The sequence below is a fragment of the Eptesicus fuscus genome, chromosome 5, assembly GCF_027574615.1.
Source record: "Eptesicus fuscus isolate TK198812 chromosome 5, DD_ASM_mEF_20220401, whole genome shotgun sequence".
Classification (NCBI taxonomy): Eukaryota; Metazoa; Chordata; class Mammalia; order Chiroptera; family Vespertilionidae; genus Eptesicus; species Eptesicus fuscus.
The window spans coordinates 23034821-23056980 of NC_072477.1; the positions used below are offsets into that span (position 1 = coordinate 23034821).

The 22160-nt window shown below is 37.5% G+C and overlaps 1 protein-coding gene across 1 annotated transcript; it reads right to left on the reverse strand.

Moving 5' to 3' along the window:
- Nucleotides 1–1650: 1650 nt before the first annotated feature.
- DNAL1 (dynein axonemal light chain 1) lies at nucleotides 1651–16694 on the reverse strand. Its single transcript, XM_008138854.3, has 7 exons — nucleotides 16661–16694; nucleotides 15042–15151; nucleotides 13700–13755; nucleotides 9897–9952; nucleotides 5621–5747; nucleotides 4143–4283; nucleotides 1651–1825 (listed from the first exon to the last, which is right to left on the reverse strand). The coding sequence occupies exons 2-7, from the start codon at nucleotides 15074–15076 to the stop codon at nucleotides 1785–1787; spliced, it is 456 nt and encodes a 151-aa protein (XP_008137076.2). The 5' UTR covers nucleotides 15077–15151; nucleotides 16661–16694; the 3' UTR covers nucleotides 1651–1784.
- Between the last annotated feature and the right edge of the window lie 5466 nt (nucleotides 16695–22160).

The following is a 22160-nucleotide window of genomic DNA, read 5'->3' on the forward strand; positions in this document are numbered from 1 at the left end:
ATAAACAAAAAGAACTAAAGACTGTAAGCCATTAAAAAAAGTAAATATGAAGTCATCCATTCCCTATTATATTCACTTCCAGAATAACCTTTAGAAAATCACCCATATATAGCAATATGGCTTCAAGTTTGCCTACTAGATGAAGTTCATACTACAAGAAAACTTTGGGTCCTAGAAGCTAAGACCCAAAGGCTTTGAATGTATAAGTCAGTCAGAGCAAAGATTTCTTCCTATCAGATTGTGAGGAAGAGCTAAAAGGAAGCTAAAAAAAATGTTGGGTTAATTTTTCCTTTTTAGGATTGATTGTCGAAGCAGTGGTCCCTTTTGATCAGTGTGACTGAGAAATCATATAATTCCTATTTAAATGATAACTGAAAACTTCTGAAACCCAGTACCACTTATATAATCACTTTTTGACTCATTTTCACACAAGTAAATGGGGAAATGAAAATCAATAGTCTCTGGTTGAGGGACTTCAGGCACAATTTGGCAGAGGGCTCTGACTTCCTTACTGCAATCTATCACTGATTCGGTCGTGGCCTACTATGGACTTCATCTGGCTACTGACTACCATATCTTGCATTCTCAAAAGAGAATTTTTTTCTTATATGATAAATTCTAAACTCTGCATTCAACTATTGCTCTGCAATTTTGAGGTTAACTCACCTACAATGCTTTACAGAGGAAGCAATCCTCAAAAATATTGCCATTTGCCTGGGATCCCATAATGAAACATCTCTTTTCCCTCCAATACCACTTACATAATTCATTTTAAGAGCTGTTTAACTTAAAACTTTTCTAAAAATATATTTTGAAATACTAAATTTAATTTATTGGAAGGTACCAGATCCAGTCTTTAAGTTCTATACCCTTAGAACAATCATTTCTCCCAACATGGTGGTCAACAGACCAAAGTTATTAGGGCAAATTTTAATATATATGAATGGCCAAGATTTAGACTAGGCATCCAAATATAGCTACCACTTATATATATATTTCCTTATATAACATACAGAGAACTATAAACCCAAAAGTGTGCCTAAGATCAGGTCCACCTGGGTAACATGGCCACAGTGCTAGTCAAAGGAATAATCATGACAGTCACTTTACCCACACAGCTGGATCACGGAATGACTGATGGACTATGCACCGTGACTTGAGTGGCCACACATGTACATACAACCTAAATTCCAGTTGACAATGTACATATTTTTTGAAAACCAAGTAAGTAAACATAACATGGGCTCTAAGGCCTCCAAGATATTAATTTTTCATTTTTTTTCACCACAGCTTTTTCACTATGACTTCGGAGTCTTGCTTCTGTGGCTGCTGCCACTGTGCTGCCTTCGGAACCAAAGGCATGACACATTTGTGCTTCTGAATCCTAAGGGGATGGATCTTTAGGAAAGATGTTCTACAGATTCAAAAGTTAAGTATATATATTTAACTGCCTGACCTAAAAAAAAAAATGAAATGAACAACCACATTTATTCTTTTGTTAAAAATGATTGTTCAGTCTATAAAGATTTCAGTTGATGGAGACTGAAGACAAACAACTGAAAATTTATAGTTTCTAAAAAAAGGACTACAATATATAAAGTTGGTGTTACCATTTGGGGGGAGGAACACTGAATAGGTTAAGAGAAAAAAAAAGAAATCATAGATTTGTTTTATCTTAAGAACCTTTCGCTCCACACAGAATCTTTAAAACAGACAATTATACAAAACTTATCTATTGTTCTTATGACATTTAAATAAGTTAACACGAAGTGGAAAACATGGTGTTAGTTTTCTTCTTCCTCATCCTGTTTAATTACTGGGGTACCTAAAATGAAAAAGAAAATTATTTCTGGTCACTCTCAACAGATTGTTAAAATTCTAAATGAAAATATTTTCCCGTTAACCTCAGAAGCTGTGAAATGCTGTGAAGTATGCCATAATAAAGTAATTTCATAAAATAATCTCTTTAATTTCAAATGATCCAAAAAGCCTCTCAGGAGAATTCTCAAATGGATTAATATAAGTACTTATGAATATATGGCTCTCAAAATGCAGAGTTGCAAATAAAAATGCCTACAGATGCCAGGCAAAAACAAATAAAGCACTACATCCTGATAAATGTTTAACAACCACCAGCTGTGATTTGTAGCAGCTGCCACTTCCTGTGGTGTAAATACTCTCACCATGGCCATTTCAAGCTACTAACATGACATCACCCAACGTGGAGTTGAGAAGAGATACACACTCACTGCCCTTGAGAGCCTGTGCAAGGGGCCTAAAGCTCACCACTAGCTCCACTACTGAACTACATGGTGGGTCTTGACCAAGAGACTCCTCCTATCTGCATCTCAGTTTCCAATCTTAGCCAGCATGATTGGCTAAGAGTGGGTACCCTTCCAAAAAAAATGTAATAATAAATAAAGAAAGCCCTATACTACTGAAACTTTGTATGTTAAATACAAAGAAATATTCATCATTTTTTACAATAAAATATGCAATCCAGCATATCTGATTTTTATGTTATTCCCCAAAATATTAAACATTGGTAATAAATTGGAGGGTGGGGAGAACCAAAGTACAGAAAAGAAAGCACATCTGCAAACTCTCACTGGCTAGACTAAGGAATTTCTGAGCTCCAGCATTTGAAACCTGCCCACAATCTTACCTAGTCAACTATTTAGTCTTAATTCTTTAGCCAGTCACCTTCCAATCCAGCTAAACTAATAAACTCACTGTCTCCCAAACTCATCTTGCACTCTCTTACCCCTGACTCCTGGTTAACAAAGTTCTTCCATTTTGAAATGCCCTCCCCAACTATCCTTCCATCTAAACCCTGTCCTTAATTAAGAACTAATTCCAGCCCAGCTGGTGTGGCTCAGTGGTTGAGCATCAAACTATGAACCAGGAGGTCCCAGTTCAATCCTGGTCAGGGCTCAATCCCCAATGTGGCAGCTGATCGATGATTCTCTCTTATCATTGATGTTACTCTCTCTCTCTCTCTCTCCCCCCTTACTCTCTGAAATCAATAAAAAAAATATTGGGGGGAAAAAAAGAACCACCACCATAGTAAGCTGAGGTGGATGAAAGGGTTGAGTACTGACCTTTAGATAGAAGTGGTGAGGGAGAGATAAAGAGGCACAGAATAGGAAGGACAGAATGGCAGAGTAACAGGGATGATGAAGAGGGGACTGAAGGGTTGAGGAACAAGGAAGCCTCAACCGTAGACAACTAGGCCCTTTGGATGTGGATTGTGAATATCGGTGTGAATATGGTGATGAAGGCAATAGGTAGGCCAATGGGTTCTGTGCATGATTGCTTTAGGGGCAGTGTGGAAAGCAGAAAGATTGTCAGACTTACTGGCTTTTGTCTTTGAAAAGCCTAAGAAGGTCAGTGAGAAGTTAAGAGTTTGTGAGAAGACACAGAATGATGTGGAAAAGAAGGAGGGGATAGTGGATTTCCTCAGAATAGATATAGGTTTTCCTAGAAAGATATTTCCCTAGCTGGCAGAGATAAAGGAAGTTTGTGGGTTCTGGAACAGTTGGAATTCTGGCCTGGGTTCCTGGTAGCACCACTGGGAATAGGTTAGACCCTAAGAGTTCTGTGACAATTATCATTTCCAGTTTTTAGATGAAAAACAAAAACCATTTGGTGAAATTAAGTAACTACCACAATGACAAAAAAGATACTAAGTGGTAGAACTGGGATTAGAACCCAGTCATTAAGGATATCCAGAGACACCTATCTTCGATCCTGTGTGTGGGTTGTTGTTGTTTTTGTTTGTTTGTTTGTTTGTTTTTTTGGGGGTAAGAGAACACTACAATTTTGATCCAATTGTGAAAAAGTAGTTACTTACCATTTATGTCTAATTATTCTGCAAAATAATGCCTGTGATTTGAGAATAAGCCCAACTTTTTTTTATAAGCTTTTGATCTAGAGATGATTATACCAGCCTAAATTTCCTAAAAGTTTTTCATTTCACCCTGGCCCAAACCTGGACCATAAAATTTCCTGTGGACAAAAATGGCCTTGGAGATAAGAGACAACCTATCATTTTCTTCAGTTTTGCTCCTTTTCATGATTCCATGTCATAAATTCAACTCTTATACCTACAAATGATCCTAAGCTGGCTCAGAGACACTCACCATCAAGCTTTTTCAGTCTGGGCACTCTCTTGGTTGCCTCTTCAATCCAGTTCCCCTCAGCTGAATGTTTCTCTTCCAAGGGATTGCCTACGAACACCAGGTCTTCGAGGCAGGGCAGTTCTGCCAGCTTCACAAATTCAGCTACAGGTACAAAGAATACCTTCCACATTAAAATGGCAGGTTTTACTGCTATGCTTTGGGGATTGAATTCCAATATCACTGATGGTGATTAGTCAAGACAACTTGTCGTTTTAAGATTTTGCAGGAAGTAAGGATAGTTAGACCATGTGGACTGATTCTCTGAAAACATTACAGAAAGGGAGGGAAAAAGACATACCTCTTCTACCTTTATGCTAGCCTAAGGATAGGATAAGAAGAAGAAATGGGATTTACAATAAAAAAGAACAATAGCCCTAGCTGGTTTGGCTCAGTGGATAGAGCGTTGGCCTGTGAACCAAAGGGTTCCAGGTTCGATTCCGGTCCAGGGCATGTACCTTGGTTGCAGGCTCCTCCCCAACCCCGGGCCCTGGTAGGGGCTCATACAGGAGGCAACCAATCGATGTGTTTCTCTGACATCGATGTTTCTCTCTTCCACTTTTCCTAAAAAAAAGTCAATGGAGGAATATCCTGGGTGAGGATTATATATAAAAAAAAAAAAAGAACAATAAATCATTCACCAGTGATAGGTCTTCTCTATGTTGTATTGCATCAGTATGGGCTAAGCTAAACTGTCTCTACCCATTCCCTCTCTCATCTTTGAATTCTTAAAGCAACTCATTGGAGCCTCTATTGCAGAATTTATCACAGTTTTACAATTATTAGCTTATAAACTAACCTTTCCACTAACCTGTGAACTCCTTGAGGGCAGAGATAGTGTCCTATTCAACTATGTATTTCAGGTGTCTAGCCTATAGTTCATACACATAATAGGGCTTTAGTAAATACTGAATAAATAATGTACAATGCAAAAGCAAAGCTCCCAGCCGGCATGGCTCAGTGATTGAGCAGCGACCTATGAACTAGGAGGTCATGGCTCGATTCCCGGTCAGAGCACATACCTAGGTTATGAGCTTGACCCCCAGTGTGGGGTATACAGGAGACAGCTAATCAATTATTCTCTCTCATCATTGATGTTTTGTCTCTCTCCCTCTCTCTTCCTCTCTGAAATCAATAAAAAAAAATATTTTTAAAAAAAGCAAAGTTATATAGACATCAGATAAGCCTTCCACACAAGAATTATTAAGTTTAAACTGATTTCTTCCAGCCTTTGGACAATTAATTTAATTTCTTCAAGATTAATAGGACCAGAACCTATTCAATTAAAATCATTTAAGTAAATATTTAGATGTAAATTTAAAGCATTTAGCTATTTCCCTCTGTGGTTAGAAATAAATGTCCTCCTTTTGTTCCTTGTTCCCTATTGGGCTATTTTCTATAAACAGGAGGTAGAAGTTAGCAAAGATCCAGCCTCAGCTTACCCCAGTCTTTCACCAGGTTATTAGACATGTAGAGAATCTTCAATTTCTTCATTACGTGGATTCCTTTCAACTTCTCAATAAAATTGTAGGATATCCATAGTTCTTCTAATGTGTCCCCTACTGCTTCCTGAAAAAGAAAGCAATTTTATCTATATGCTTATTTTTAAGCTTTTTTCCTTCCTTATAAACATAAAGACAATGGTCTTCAGAGAGAACCAAGACCCACCTGTCCCCTGGCAGGAGAGCTGAAGGCGGTGTGGGAGTTTGGGGCATTAAAAAAGCCAAGCAGAACATTCTCTTCCTCTTCAAACTGATCTGAACTAAGAAAAGGTACTGAAACCACCAACAGGGAAAATAATAGCACTATTTCATCACTTTTATTGAATAGTATAGCTTTCAAATTACTTGCCTATGTATTTTTTTTAAATATTATTTTTTTTATTTTATTGATTTTTTACAGAGAGGAAGAGAGAGGGATAGAGAGTTAGAAACATCGATGAGAGAGAAACATCGATCAGCTGCCTCCTGCACACCCCCGACTGGGGATGTGCCCGCAACCAAGGTACATGCCCTTGACCGGAATCGAACCCGGGACCTTTCAGTCCGCAGGCCGACGCTCTATCCACTGAGCCAAACCGGTCTCAGCACTTGCCTATGTATTTTATTATTTTATCCTTGTAACATTTAAGATAGGCTTTAAAAGCAGGTTATTTGATTTCTATTATAGAGAGCTTAAGGGCTTTTTCTAAGATCACAATGTTATTAAATAGTAGAGCTGGGTCTAAATTTCAGGATCCTCCCCACCACCCCCCAATATTTATTATGGAAACTTTCAAACATAAAAAAAGTCAAAAAATTTTACAGTAAACCCCATATCCACTACCCAAATTCTACCATTAATATTTTACTATCCTTTGCCTATCTAATATCTGTCCATCTTTCATACAACTATCTATCCATTAATTCACCTTTTTTAATGTATACAATTCAGTTTCCATTATAGTAAGAAAATTATATCATACTGACTCTTAAATGACAGATACAATCAGTGGTGGCACAAACGTCCTTCTTTCGGACATAAGACAGACTGTAGTGGTTCTTTCCGTCCTGGCACTCTTAAATCAGAACTTTGAGACTTAACCAAACCCCCCCAGCTAGAATTCTGATATCTTCTTCACCAAAGTGATCCAATTAGTATATCACATATGTCTTTCAGAAGGGGGGAATCCGTAGTCATATAATTTAAATTTTATTGCTTGCATTTTCATTGTGGTGCATCTGCATCCATTTTGTGTCTCCAACTTAAAAAGTGTGAGATAGCAGAAAAAAATACTTTCAATACTGATGAGAAAATTTAGGTTCAGTTCTGGGTTCTGCCACTTATTTAATGTTGTTTTTATATGTGCAGATGAGGACCTTTGGTCAATTTTAACATAGACAATTTGATCAATTCTCCAAGTGTTAATTTAGCTTCTATTTAGTTTTCAGCCATTTGGATGCAACTCTTTTGCCATAACCAAATTTCAGTACATTTTGAGACTTTACTTGGAAATATTACTTTGTGGAATGAGAATTTCTTAAGGCATACTGACTTACAAATGTTGTACAGATTTTGAATGCCCAGGATGTGGTTCTGTCTTTCAGTACATCTTCAATCTATTCTACTGTCTTGTGTACTTCCCTAAATATAAGGACTTGCTAGCCAGCTCAATTAGATTACTATTTTTATGTTTTAATAACTTGAGAAGTGATCAGTGAAACTAATATTCTACAAAGATGGACTGACAAATCCAAAAACTGGATGAAACAGCTGCAGTAACATTAGCAGCACTAAATAAAACCTTAAAGAAAATTTCAAAAGGTGTTGAAACCATTCCAAGAAACACAATTTTCTATATATATTAAAAGTAAATAATAAAGATGAGATTTTGGTGAAGCAATCTGGTGAATATAATCAGTGAAACCTGGCTAAGTTTCTGTGAACCAATTCAGTAAAAACTGTCATTCAATAAACTGGCCCTTTGGAGAACTGGGCATTGAGTGAACAAGCATTCAGCAAATCGGTTCACTTCTGCCAGTAAACAAATAATTTCTTAGTGACTTGCTCTGTAAAATGAGGAGGTTGGCACAATGAAAGACCACCTCACACTCATTAGGATGGCTACTATCAAACAAAGAGAAAGTAAGAAATGTTGGCAAGGATATGGAGAAATTGGAACCCTTGCGCACTGTTGGTGGGCATGCAAAATACTGCAGGTGCTATGGAACAGTTTGGCAGGTCCTCCAAAAATTAAAAATATATGATCCAGCAATTCTTCTGGGCATATACCCTAAAGAACTTAAAAAAGGGTTTCAAAAAGGTATTTAAATACTCATGTTAATAGCAGCATTATTTACAATAGTCACCTTTTGACATGGAAAAATATTACTGATATAAAAGTAGGTTTATAGTTATAAGTACACAAAACAGAGTTTATTTGTGTATTATTACTAATTAATTATTGTATTACTTATTATTATAACCTATTTTTGCCCAACCCTCTATTGAGTGAGAAAGCAGAAAAAAATATATTAACCCTGTATATCAATAGTACAAAATATATAACACACAGGCATACACATTTACACAGATATCTATTTATATTTGCACAGAAAAAATATTAAAGTATACAAAACAATATTATTTGTTACCGCATGGAATTGGGGAAGTAGGTATGGAGAAAAAAGACTTTCATAGTGTATTTCATATACTTATAAATTGCTTGATTTATTTTTTACAATGAATGTAGGTATATTACTTTCAGAATTAAAAATTTAACCTAATAGATTTTATAATTAGTAATAAGACATACTGAGTCACTCATTAAATACTTATAGAATGACTACTACATGTATTAAGCACTAATATAGATACTAATTAACAAAACCAACGTGCTCATTAGGATTTGTGCAAGTGACAGAGAGAGAGGGCGGGGATGGGGGAGGGAGTTGAACAAGATGGAGAAGAACAAACCAATAAAAATTTCAGACAGTAACCCTAGCTGGTTTGCTCAGTGGATAGAGCGTTAGCCTGCGGACTGAAGGGTCCCAGGTTTGATTCTGGTCAAGGGCATGCCCAGGTTATGGGCTCGATCCCCAGTGGGGGACGTGCAGGAGGCAGCCGATCAATGATTGTCTCTTATCATTGATGTTTCTATCTCTCTCCCTCTCCCTTCCTCTCTGAAGTCAATTCAAATTTTTTTTTCACACACACACATATATATATATGTTATTGCCACATTAGATATAGGGTAGCTGGGTCACTTTTGAGGAGGTGACATCTCCTCACACACACACACACACACACACACACATATATATATGTTATTGCCACATTAGATATAGGGTAGCTGGGTCACTTTTGAGGAGGTTACATCTGAGCTGAAGTGTGAAAGTTAAGAAGGAGCAAGTAATGTGGAAATACATAGTAACTAAGAGTTTTTTAGGCAGAGGAAACAGCAAGTACAAAATTCAGGTGGGAATGGACTTGGTATATTCCAGGAAGAGAAAGGCCAGTAGCTGGAGATTACCAGCTAGAAAGAAGAGTAATATGAAATGAGATCCGAAAGGAAGGCAGAGGCCAGATCATATATACACATGGGCTTATAATGTACCTTAATAGTCAGTTTTCCAGTTTTATTTTATTTTTTAATCTTTTTTTTATTTTAAATCTTTATTTTTGAAAGTATTACATATGTCCTCTTTTCTCCCCATTGACCCCTCCTAGCCCTCCTTGCCTACCCACCCCCAAGCCTTTACCACCCTATTGTCTGTGTCCATGGGTTATGCATCCAGTAGTTTTCAATAGATCCCTTTCATTCAATTTAACATTCCATGTTTTACAGATTAGAGTGGTGGTGTGCCATGACTGGGAATCAAACCCTGACCTCCTGGTTCATTGGTCAACGCTCAACCACTGAGCCACACTAGCTGGGCTCCATTGATTTTTTAGAGAGAGTGGAAGGGAGGGGGAGAGACAGAGAAAGAGAAAGATGGATGTGAGAGAGATACATCAGTTGGTTGCCTCCCGCATGAGTTATGTGCCCTTGACCAGGAACTGAACCCGTGACCTTTCAGTCTGAGGGCTGATACTCTATCCACTGAGCCAAGCCGGCCAGGGCTATAGGTACTTTTTAAAGTTACTTTTCTACTTTATAAAGTTTCTGCAATGGACAAGTATTATTTTTATACTAAGAAAGAAGTATATGCTTTTTTAAAGCAATAAATAACAACCTACCAGTCCATTTAAGTTCTTTATGTTGTTTCTTCCTAAAGACAATATCCTCAAGTTTTCTGTAGCGGGGGGAAAAAAGCAATTTTTTGTTTATGAGAATCATATTACACAATTGTAAATCTAGTATAATGTAGCTTTAATAAATTTTATATAACAGATATATTTGTATAAGAGTAAGAAAGGCTGTATTAATTAAAAGTGGTAATCAAGTAGAAAATAAGGTAATCATGCCCTAGCCGGTTCAGCTCAGTGGACAGAGCGTCGACCTGTGGACTGAAGGGTCCCAGGTTCGATTCAGGTCAAGCCACATGCCTAGGTTTGGGGCTCGATCCCCAGTTGGGGGCGTACAGGAGGCGGCCAATCTTTCTCATTGTTGATATTTCTATCTCTCCCTTTCCCTCTCCCTTCCTCTCTCAAATAAAAATATATTTAAAAGAAAATAATGTAAACACTACAACTGTAATTTCACATCATGCCAATATTAAATTTTTTTAATTGTTAGCTATTTAGAATGCATGGTCTTAAATTGCTGGCTAATAAAAATATTATAGGGATAAAATAAGAGTAAAGAAGATTTGAACTTTAGATTTGAGAGCACAGATATACTTCAAATCTTTTATGGTATGAGGACTCATACTAGAAAACATATTTAAGTATAGTACACCTCACTCCACAAAGGATTAGAAATCAAATTAATTAGTACTTTTACAATCTTTTACTTTCAATCTTTTAAATAATTAGATTGTGATTTGGTTTAAAAGATGGCTATTTGTATTTTTTATAAGGATGTTTCTACCTGTATATCTATAGATTATTTGTGGAATAGAAAGAAGGAAGAAGAAACAGTGGTTATTGTAGGGGAGGAACTGAGAGTGTATGGTCAGAAAAAGACTTCTTTTGAACTATTTACATAAAACCATGTACATGTATTATTTTCAAAATTAAAAAAAGATTTCTAGTAAACACAGGAAATCTCATTTCTGTTCTAAAAAACTACTGTGATTACTTATGCATAAGTTATACATTTAGTTTTCACAACTTAAATTTCAATAACTACACTATTATTGAAACAATATGGTAACTATTAATCACATGGCTATTTAACTTAAAAATAAACACAATTAAAATTCAGTTTCTCAGTCACACTAGCTTCATATCAAGAGTTTACTAGCTGTGTAAGAGTAGTGGCAACTGTTTTGGGAATGTGCAGATAGTTCTTTTGGATGGCACTGTTCTATAACATCCATAAATTAATAGTTAAGAATACAAAACCAATTACTGAGTTCAAATCCCAACTTTTAGGGAAGCACCCAAACCTCTTTGAATCTGTTTTATCATGTAAAATAAGGAAATACAGTATCTATTTTATAAGCATATAAGAACTGAGATAGCCCTAGCTGGTTTGGTTCAGTGGATAGAGCATTGGCCTGTAGACTGAAGAGTCGCGGGTTCGATTCCAGTCAAGGGCACATGCCTGGGTTGCATGCTAGATCCCTAGTGGGGAGCGTACAGGAGGCAGCTGATCAGTGATTCGCTCTTATCATTGATGTTTCTATCTCTCTCTCTCTCTCTGAAATCAATTTTATATATATACATACATACATATATATATATATATATTATATGTATATGTACACACACACACACACACATATGTGTGTGTGTGTGTGTGTGTGTGTATAATAAAACATTCAGCCTAATGCCTAATCCATGGTAAGTACACAGTAAATGGTGTGTTTGTGTCTGTGTGTGTATCAGGCATATACGTTATATAAACTTTAGTTTTAATTAATTTAATTACTCTTTCTTTGTAAACATTTGTAAAAGACTATCTTGGATTATAATAATAATTACCTACTTCATAACTATTGTGTTAATCCTCACCCGAGGATATTTTTCCATTGATTTTTAGGGAGAGTGGAAGAGAGAGGGAAAGACAGAGAAACATCGATATGAGAGAAACACATCAATTGGTTGCCTCCTACACAAGCCCCAACCAGGAGAGGAGCCTGCAACCAAGGTACATGCCCTTGACCAGAATTGAACCTGGGACCCTTTAGTCCTCAGGCCAATGCTCTATCCACTGAGCCAAACCAGCTAGGGCACTATTGTGAATAATAAAATGAGTTAGTGTATATAAAGGACTTAGAATAGTGCCAGGTACATATAAATGCTCAAGAAATGTTAGTCATTTTCATAGTTAGTGAGGAATATGTTCTGTCTCTTTAGATAATGAACTCCTTGGGGGCAAAAATCACATTTTATTAATCATTTTTAAGAAATATATTTTTATTGATTTCAGAGAGGAAGGGAGAGGGAGAGATAGAAATATCAATGATGAAAGAGAATCATCACTCCTGCACACCCTACACTGGGGATCAAGCCCACAACCCAGGCATGTGCCCTGACTGGGAATCAAACCATGACCTCCTGGTTCATAGGTCGACCACGCTCAACCACTGAGCCATGCTGGCCAAGCAAGTATTATACTTTTTTATTTTTTAAATATATTTTATTGATTTCTTTACAGAGAGGAAGGGAGAGGGATAGAGAGTTAGAAACATGGATGAAAGAGAAACATCGATCAGCTGCCTCCTGCACACCCCCTACTGGGATGTGCCTGCAACCAAGGTACATGCCCTTGACCAGAATCGAACCTGAGACCTTTCAGTCCACAGACCAACGCTCTATCCACTGAGCCAAATCGGTTAGGGCAAGTATTATACTTTTTAAAAGTCATTGCCATCCTAGCCGGTTTGGCTCAGGAGATAGATTGTTGGCCTGCAGACTGAAGGTCCCAGGATCGATTCTGGTCAAGGTCACATGCCCAGTTTGCAGGCTTGATCCCCAGTAGGAGGTGTGCAGGAGGCAGCCAATCAATGATTCCCTCTCATCATTGATGTTTCTATCTCTCTCTCCCTCTCCCTTCCTCTCTGAAATCAATAAATATAATATATATATATATAAATAAATAAATAAATAAATAAATAAATGTCATTGCCAACTTGATAGGCAAAATATTAATATCTTGTTTTAATGTTTATTTATTCACTTGTGAATAAGTTAGGAATCTTAAGATAAGTATCCCCAATTATCCAGGTGTTCCCTAAATGCAATCACAAGTAAACTCAAAAGAGAAAAACTAGACACAGACAAAAAATAAAGAGAGAATGCAATATGACTATAGAGGCAGAGACTGGAGTGATGTAGTTCAAGGAATGTGGCAGCCATTAGAATCTAGAAGAGGCAAGGAACAGATTCTCCCCTAAAGCCTCCGTAGGGAGTGTGACTGACAAAACCTTGACTTTGGCCCAGGGAAACTGATTTCAGACTTCTGGCTACCAGAACTGAGGGAATAACTGTCTGTTATTTTAAGCCAACAAGTTTCAGCAGCCATAGGAAACTAGCACAAGAGTCAGAGGCCTTGGCAACTTGGTAGGTGATAATGTCATTAACAAAGTTAAGAAGCACAGGAAAAACAGGGACGATGAGAAATTAAAAGTTAAACATAACCAATATGAAACACAAGACAAATCTGAACACAAAAACATAACAAAAAATCTGATTTTTAAGATATCTCAATTCAAACACTTAGCTTTAAAATATATTTAAAATGTTCAGGTCTTATATATCTGTCATTTTCTTTGGATAATCAAACTTAAAACAAATGATTTCTATATTCTCTCCGTCATCTGACAATTACTGTATAAAACAGGTGCTGACTTCTGGGATTACACAGTGTCTCTGGAATGTTTATTCCAATAACTAGAAAATCCAAGAACCATCTGCTATTGTGGATCACTTACTTAAGCCATTCAGGTTGGCGATTTTTTCAATGCAGTTTGTAGACAGTGAAAGCTTCCTTAAAAAGAACAAAGGAAAACTTGAATTAATATGAAAAAATTGTAAACAGTATATCAGAAATTATTTCTCTAGTGCCTATAAAAGATGATATTTAAGTCATGCTTCCTTTTGATAGTGAATTCTTTTATCCCCTTCAGACATGGCACATATTCCTTCACTTTAAAATCTTAATATTTTTTTCTGATTACAAAAGTTAATAAATACTCATTGTAGGAAATTTAAAAATAAAAAACCTCTTCGAATGCAATTTGGTGTTACTTATTAAATATTTTGATGCATGTATTCTTTGACCCAGTAATTCATTTCTAGGAATACATCCTATTGAAACACTAATGCAAATGCCAAAAGTTATATGAATTAGGTTATTGATTATATTATTATTATGATAGCAAAAAAATGGGGGGAAAATCTATAAACATCCATCAACTGAGGATTACTATACTGCCATTAAAACAAATGACATTGGGCTACTGACACCAACTTGAGATATCCATGATATGTAGTTAAGTTTTAAAACCATCTAACAGAACAATACATTTTATTTTCTCATGTGTTAAATCTTTCAGATATGTGTATTGTAAGAAGTCATATGTAATCCTAACCACCCCACACATTCCCCAGAGATAATTATTTTTAATAGTTCATATATATTTATTTAATTTTTTCTATACATACTTTAATTATATAAAAACAAATTTTTAAAGGGACAATATATACAATTCTTAGTCTTCCTTTCTTGACAAAATGTTTTTAATATTTTAGTAAATTTCATGCAAAAATATAATAAAAACTAATTTTATTGAATATTTAATGCATGCCTATTATTCTTTTAAGTATTTTACATGTATTAACTATTATAACCATTACAACAATGGTTGTAATGGTTATAATAGTTAATTATAAGTGAAATAAGTATTATTATTATTATTATCCATATTTGACAAATGAGAAACTGAGATACAAAGATATTAAACAATTTGCCTAATATTACATAGCCAGAAAGTGGCACAGCAAATTTAAAACCCAAAAAGTTTGACTCTACAACATGTGATCGAATCCTTTCTGATTTAACTTGAAGAGGAATTATTCATTTTTTTACTTGATACAGCAAAGTCAATTACTGTACAGTGTAAATTACTGATCAAATCTGCATATTTTCTAGTCATCCCCCTCTCCCAAGAACTACCAATGAAAAACTGAGTTCCTTAAAACTGGGAATATGGTGGGGGAATAATTCTTTAATTGTTCAGACAACTAGAAGGATGAATAAAGACAAGAACTTACTCGCAATTAGCAAGCATAGACAAGGACGCATCCATCTTCTCTATAGGAGGGATCTGGGCATAAAGCTTTACCTCTTTGGCTTCAGATGGCTTCTGACTGGTTTTCTCTTCCTGTGACAAAAATTAATTTGGAAAAAAATGATTCCTGATTGTAATGTGGAGTTAAAGGAGGCTAGAATGTCCCAAGGCTTTTCTATCTTTATTTCAAAACAACTATTAGAATTTAGTAGTTCTGTGCATTCTTTTTATTTTTTTTATATTTTTATTGAATTCAGAGAGGAGGAGAGAGGGAAAGTGAGACAGAACCATCAATGATGAGAGATAATCATTGATCGGCTGCCTCCTGCACACTCCCCACCACTGGAGATCGAGCCCACAACCCGGGCATGTGCCCCTGACCTGAATCGAACCTGGGACCCCTCAGTCCGCAGGCTGACGCTCTATCCACTGAGCCAAGCCAGCTAGGGCACTATTGACTCCTGATAATCAAGCTTCTACATGGACAACTACGGTAATTCATTGTTAGATCTGTACCAAAGGGGAAAAAAAGGAAAGAAAATAACTAATTTCTGTAATATTCAAAACGAGAGGCCCGGTGCATGAAATTCATGCAATAGGCTCAGCCCTCACAGCCACAGCGGCTTGCCTCGGCCCTTGAAGCCCTGGCTTCATCTGGAAGGTTGTCTGGAAGGACATCCAGAAGGACATCAGGAGGGTCGTTTTGCTGTCCTGTCTAATTAGCATATTACACTTTTATTAATATAGATCCTTTAAGAGCCTATCAATTAATAAACAAAAGCAAACACAACAACAAAAACATCTTCCTGGGAAGAATTCATTGTCTCTAAATAACATTTCCTTAAATATCAGATTCAGACCTATAAGATCAACTGTTTTCTTTGTCATTTCAGCTTTCTTTATTTTTATACACAATTCATTCTGAACTAGAACCCCAAAATATCAAGAATTTTGGAAGATATTCTCTTTACAACCCAGCTGGGTCACAACTATTTACAGTAATATACTATTAAGTTATACCTTAGAGTTTAATTTTGGTACTAAGAATACAAAATTAAAATTTAATTACCAGTATATGCTGCTTAATAATATTTTCTAAATATATCACAACCAGAATATTGATACAATCCACTGATTTAAATAAAATTTTCCCAATTTTACATGTACTCATTTATATACCATATTTTCCGGTGTATAAGACGACTTTTTAACCCAGGAAAATCTTCTCAAAAGTCAGGGTCTTATACGCCAGAAAATACAGTACCTGTATCCCTGCAAGCTGTCCCAGTGCTGAAGCTGAGAGTGAGTACTGTATTTTCCGGCGTATAAGACCCCCGACTTTTGAGAGGATTTTTCCTAGGTTAGAAAGTCGTCTTATACGCCAGAAAATACGGTATATGGTGTGACTATGTTTGTATGGGTGCAATAAGTTCTACACATTTTTATCACCTGTGTGGGTTCATGTATCTCCCACCACAGTCAACATAACTAAGTAGTTCCAATACCACAAAGGTCCCTTTTACTGAATGGTCAGATTTAAATAACTATCTAAAAATTCTCCTTGTATTGTTTCTAAAAGAAGTTAAAAACTCATATACTCACCCATCTGGCTAGGGCTTCTTTGATTGTTGTTGCTTTTGCCTTAAAAAGAGAAGGAAAAACAAGGCCATCTTTATTGGTGTAATCTGTTGATTAATTTTTCATGCAATAATTACTAGAGGCCTGGTGCACGAATTTCATGCACGGGGTGGGGTGTGGGTGTCCCTCAGCCCAGCCTGCACCCTCTCCAATCTGGGATCCCTCTCACAATCCGGGACCACTGGTTCCTAACTGCTCACCTCCCAGCCTAATCACCCCTAACTGCCTCTGCCTGCCAGCCTGGTCCCCCAATTGCCCCCCCCCCCCGCCGGTCCTGCCACCCCTAACTGCCCCCCCCCCGCTGGCCTGGTTGCCCCTAACTGCCCCCCTGCTGGCCTAGTCACCCCTTACTGCCCCCCCTGCCAGCCTGGTCGCCCCCAACTGCCCACCCTGCTGACCTGGTCACCCCTCACTGCCCCCGCTGCCGGCCAGGTTGCTGCCAACTGCCACCCCTGCCGGCCTGGTTGCCCCTCACTGCCCCCCCTCTGCTGGCCTGGTTGCCCCTCACTGCCCCCCTGCCAGCCTGGTTGCCGCCAACTGCCCCCTCTGCATGCCTGGTCACCCCACGCTGCCTGCTGTTCTGTTGTTACTGTGAGGGCATCCTGACCAATTTGCATATTACCCTTTTATTAGTATAGATAATATCTTAGATTCCATTTATTATATTTAAAACTTTAAAGATGAGAAAGGGAAGACATCCATTGAATTACTGCTAGAGTTCCTTTAAAAAAAAGAAAGAGAGCCCTACCAGTATGGCTCAGTGGTTGAGTGTTGACCCATGAACCAGGAGGCCATGGTTCAATTCCCGGTCAGGGCACATGCCCAGGTTGTAGGCTCAATCCCCAGTTTGGGGCGTGCAGGAGGCAGCCAATCAGTGATTCTCACCCTCTCCCTTCCTCTCTGAAATTAATAAAAACATATTAAAGAGAGAGAGAAAATCCTAAACAAAAACAAAGGGAAAGTTTTAAAAGTATATAGCATTATGTCTAGAAAATAAAGGCATACTAATAAATCACTCTTGGGTTAAAAAATTATAAATTAAAGTAAAATAATAAAATAAAAGACAAGAAAGTAAAAATATGAGAAATACATATAACACATAAAAGGAAACTTACAGCTTCAAATACATTTATTTTTCAAGAAGAGAGAACAGAAGATAGAAAACAAATAAGCTAAGCATTCAAGATATTTGAAAAAGTGCATCATTATAAACCCAAAAAAGGAAATAAAAAGGAAAAAGTCAATGAGAAACAGAGCAGCGGGGAAAAGATTAATAAAACTAAAAGTTAGTTATTAAATCTCTGGCAAGCCTGATTGATCAAAAAAGAAAGATAGTCCTAGCCAGTTTAGCTCAGTGGGTAGAGCGTTGGCCTTTGGACTGAAGGGTCCTGGGTTCAATTCCAATTCCAGTCAAGGGCACCTACCTCGGTTGCACGCTCCCAGCCCTGGTTGGGAGCATGTGGGAGGCAACCAATTGATGTTCTCTCTCACATCGGTGTTTCTGTCTTTCCCTCTCCCTTCCACTCTCTCTAAAAATCAATGGAAAAAAATATCCTCGAGTGAGAATTTAAAAGAGAGAGAGAGAGCCGAAACCGGTTTGGCTCAGTGGATAAAGCGTCAGCCTGCGGACTGAGGGGTCCCAGGTTTGATTCCGGTCAAGGGCACGAACATTGGTTGTGGGCACATCCCCAGTAGGGGGTGTGCAGGAGGCAGCTGATCGATGTTTCTCTCTCATCGATGTTTCTGACTATCTATCTCTCTCCCTTCCTCTCTGTAAAAAATCAATAAAATATATATTAAAATAAATAAATAAATAAATAAAAATAAAAGAGAGAGAGAGAGAGATAAAAGTTAAAAATATCCTATCTAAAAAAGATATTTTAGAATATTTAGAATATGCAAATTGACCATCACTTCATGACAAAGATGGTGGCACCCACAGCCAATAAGGAGGGAATATGCAAATTGACGCAACGAAGATGACGGCAGCTGGGCCAGGATGCTTGTGTCGTCACCATAGTGATGACGCAGGCGTTCCACCCCGCCCCAGCCACTCTGGGCCTCTGGGCAGTGTGTGAAGGTGGAAGGCAGCTCTGGGCCAGAGTGAAGGCGGAAGGCGGCGGCCAGAGCAAAGCTAGCAGCCAGGGGAAGGAAGGCCTATTCTTGCACAAATCTTCGTACATTGGGCCTCTAGTAAACTAAATAAGGGGAAATAACATAGATACCACAGGGATTTTAAAATATTATAAGCAAATACATGGTAATAAGTTTGAAAAGCTAGGCCAGGTATACATTTCTAAAAACAAACAAAAAACAGAAAAGTGCCAGAATTGTCACAAGAATCAGACCAATAACTATTTAAAACATTAAAAAGAAAATCAAAGAGATTTACCCTCATCTTCCTCCCCTAAAGCTCCAAGCCTAATTTTACAAATGAGTTCTACCAAGCTTTCAAGGAACAGATATTTCCTGTAATACAAGTTGTTTCAGAAACCAGAACAAAAGGGAAAGCTGCCAACGTATTTTATGAGGTTAGAATAACTTGATGCTATAACAAGATAAGGAGCCCTCTTCATTTCTCAACACAGATTTGAAAAGCCTAGATATGATAATAGATCTCCAAAGCCAATGATATATAATGAACATGATAAAGAAAAGCTTATCCCAGGAGCATAAGGATTGCTTAACAGAAAAAAATTATAAATGTAAATCATTTATTATTGGATTAAAAGGGGGGAAATCACATTTATTTCAATAAGTGCAGAAAAGTACTTGATAAAGTTCTACATTTTTAAATTTTTAAACAATTTTTCTTGATTTTAGAGAGAAAGGAAAGGAGAGAGGGAGGGAAGGAGAGAAAGAGAGAGAGAGAGAGAGAGAGAGAGAGAGAGAGAGAGAGAGAGATCAATTTGTTGTTCCACTTATTTATGCATCATTGGTTGATTCTTGTATGTGCCCTGACCAGGCATCTAACTCGCAACCTTGGCATATGGAGACAACATTTAAACCAACTGAAAAACCTGGCCAGGGCCCATAAAGTTCTACATTTGATATTAAAAGCTCTCATTTAAGAGTTAAAGGGGTCCCAGATGGCTCAGTTGATTGGAGCATCATCCCATACATCAAAAGGGTTGTGGGTTCAATTCCTGGTCAGGGCACATACCTAGGTTTCGGGTTCAATCCCCAGTCATGTGTATGGGAGCCAACCAATTGATGTTTCTCTCACACATGATGTTTCTATCTCTCTCTCCCCCCTTTCTTTCTAAAATCAATAAAAACATATTCTCAGAAAAGGATTTTAAAAAGAAAAGAAAAGCTACATACCAAAAAGCTATAATAAGCACCATACTTAATGGAGAAATTCATTCATTTCAGCAAATATTCATTGAGCATCTACCATATACCAAATATTCTTCTACACACCTAGGATATATAAATGAATAAAACAAAGATCCCTACCTTCATAGAACTATTAGCAGGAGACAAATGGTAATACAATTTTTAAAATAAAGAAATTATTTACTATATTAGAAGATGACAATTACTAAAGAAAGAGAAAATGTTGAGCTTGGTAAAGGATATCAGGGAATGTGTATATGTATGTGGAGGATGTTTGTTTTAAATGAGGTGGTTAAGGTGGGCCAGACTGGGACAGTAACATTAAAAGTATTCTCTTTAAGATCCCAAACACATCAAGATGTCTACTATCACTACTACTATTTAACATGGTACACGAGATCTTTAAAACCTATCCTAATAAAAGGGTAATATGCTAACTAGACCAGGTCAACTGGACATCTTCTTTTTTTTTTTATATATATATTTTATTGAATTTTCAGAGAGAGGAAGGGAGAGGGATAGAGAGCTAGAAACATCGATGAGAGAGAAACATCGACCAGCTGCCTCCTGCACGCCCCCTACCGGGGATATGCCCGCAACCAATGTACATGCCCTCGACTGGAATCGAACCCAGGACCTTCCAGTCCGCAGACCGACGTCAACTGGACATCCTCTGGTCATCCTGCCTTCCTTTCAGACAAAGCCACAGTGTCGGGGCCCCAGGCAGAGGCTGTTAGGGGCGATCAGGCCGGTGGGGGGAGCAGTTAGGGGCAATCAGGCAGGCAGGGGAGGGCAGGTAGGGGCAATCAGGCAGGTAGGCAGAGGGGTTAGGGACGATCAGGCAGGCAGGCAGGTGAGCGGTTAGGAGCCAGCAGTCCTGGATTGCGACAGGGATGTTCCCCAAGGGGTCCTGGATTGGAGAAGGTGCAGGCCGGGCTGAGGGACCTCCCCCCCGCCCCCACCATGCACGAATTTCGTGCACTGGGCCTCTAGTGTTATAATAAAGAGAAATACAAACTGCTATGGTTAAAAGGAGGAAATAAAACTCACTATGTGCAGATGGTCATCGATATAAAAATCACATAGAATAAACTCACAAATATTAGAACAAATGGAGTTCAGCAAGTGAAGAACAGTGTTGACAAAGTAAGTAAAAAACTGGGAGAAGATATTTTCAATGTAAATCCAACAAAGGGCTAATATCTAGATATATAAGGAACTCCTAAAATTCAGAACCAAAAGAAATATGGAAAAGTTGGCAAAAAACATAAACAGAAAATGCACAGAAACGGAAATCCAGATGACTAACAAGAATATCATAAGGTATTCAAACTCATTAAGAATCGGAGAAATGCAGAGTAAAACAATGGAATGCTAAAATACATCCTCAGACTGGCCAAAGTTAGAAAGTTGGTGACAATGTAGAGAGAAGTAAAAACTAGTAAAGCCAATCTGGAAAGCAGTCTGACAGTGTGTAGGTAAATTAAGTCTGCACAGACCCTACGACTCTGCAGTCCCACTACTAGTATATTTCCCAGAGGAATCCTTGCATGGGTCCATAAAAAGACACATAAGAACACTTTCAAGCTGGAAGCAATCAACTATCTATAAATTGGTTTATAAGATCACTAATTCCGTCTTAGGCCATACCATCCTGAACACACTCGATCTTGTCTGATCTTGGAAGGTCACTAGTTCCCCTCTAGAGGGCAGGAATCAAAAACTGAAATGCCTAAAGAACCAGTGGAATATCATTAATGGATAAAGCTCGCCATGTCAAGAGCCTCTGCTTGGCTCTAGAAAACTGTTGACAGGGGGGACTTGGGATAAGAATTATCCTAATATCACATTTCTTCAAACATGAAAACTCTATTAATGAAAGCAACATCCTTATTTTATGTACCATTAAGAAAAGATGCTGCCAATTATATGACAGTAATACAAAAATTTTCAATAATATAAAAATGTAAAAAAAATTGTCTGATAGTGAAATATAGTATTTCTTATTTTTCAGAGAAGCCAGAAATCTCAGCCTTGTGAAATATGATCATTTTTAAGACACTGGAAGCTAATTTTTAAAAAATATATATTTTATTGATTTTTTTACAGAGAGGAAGGGAGAGGG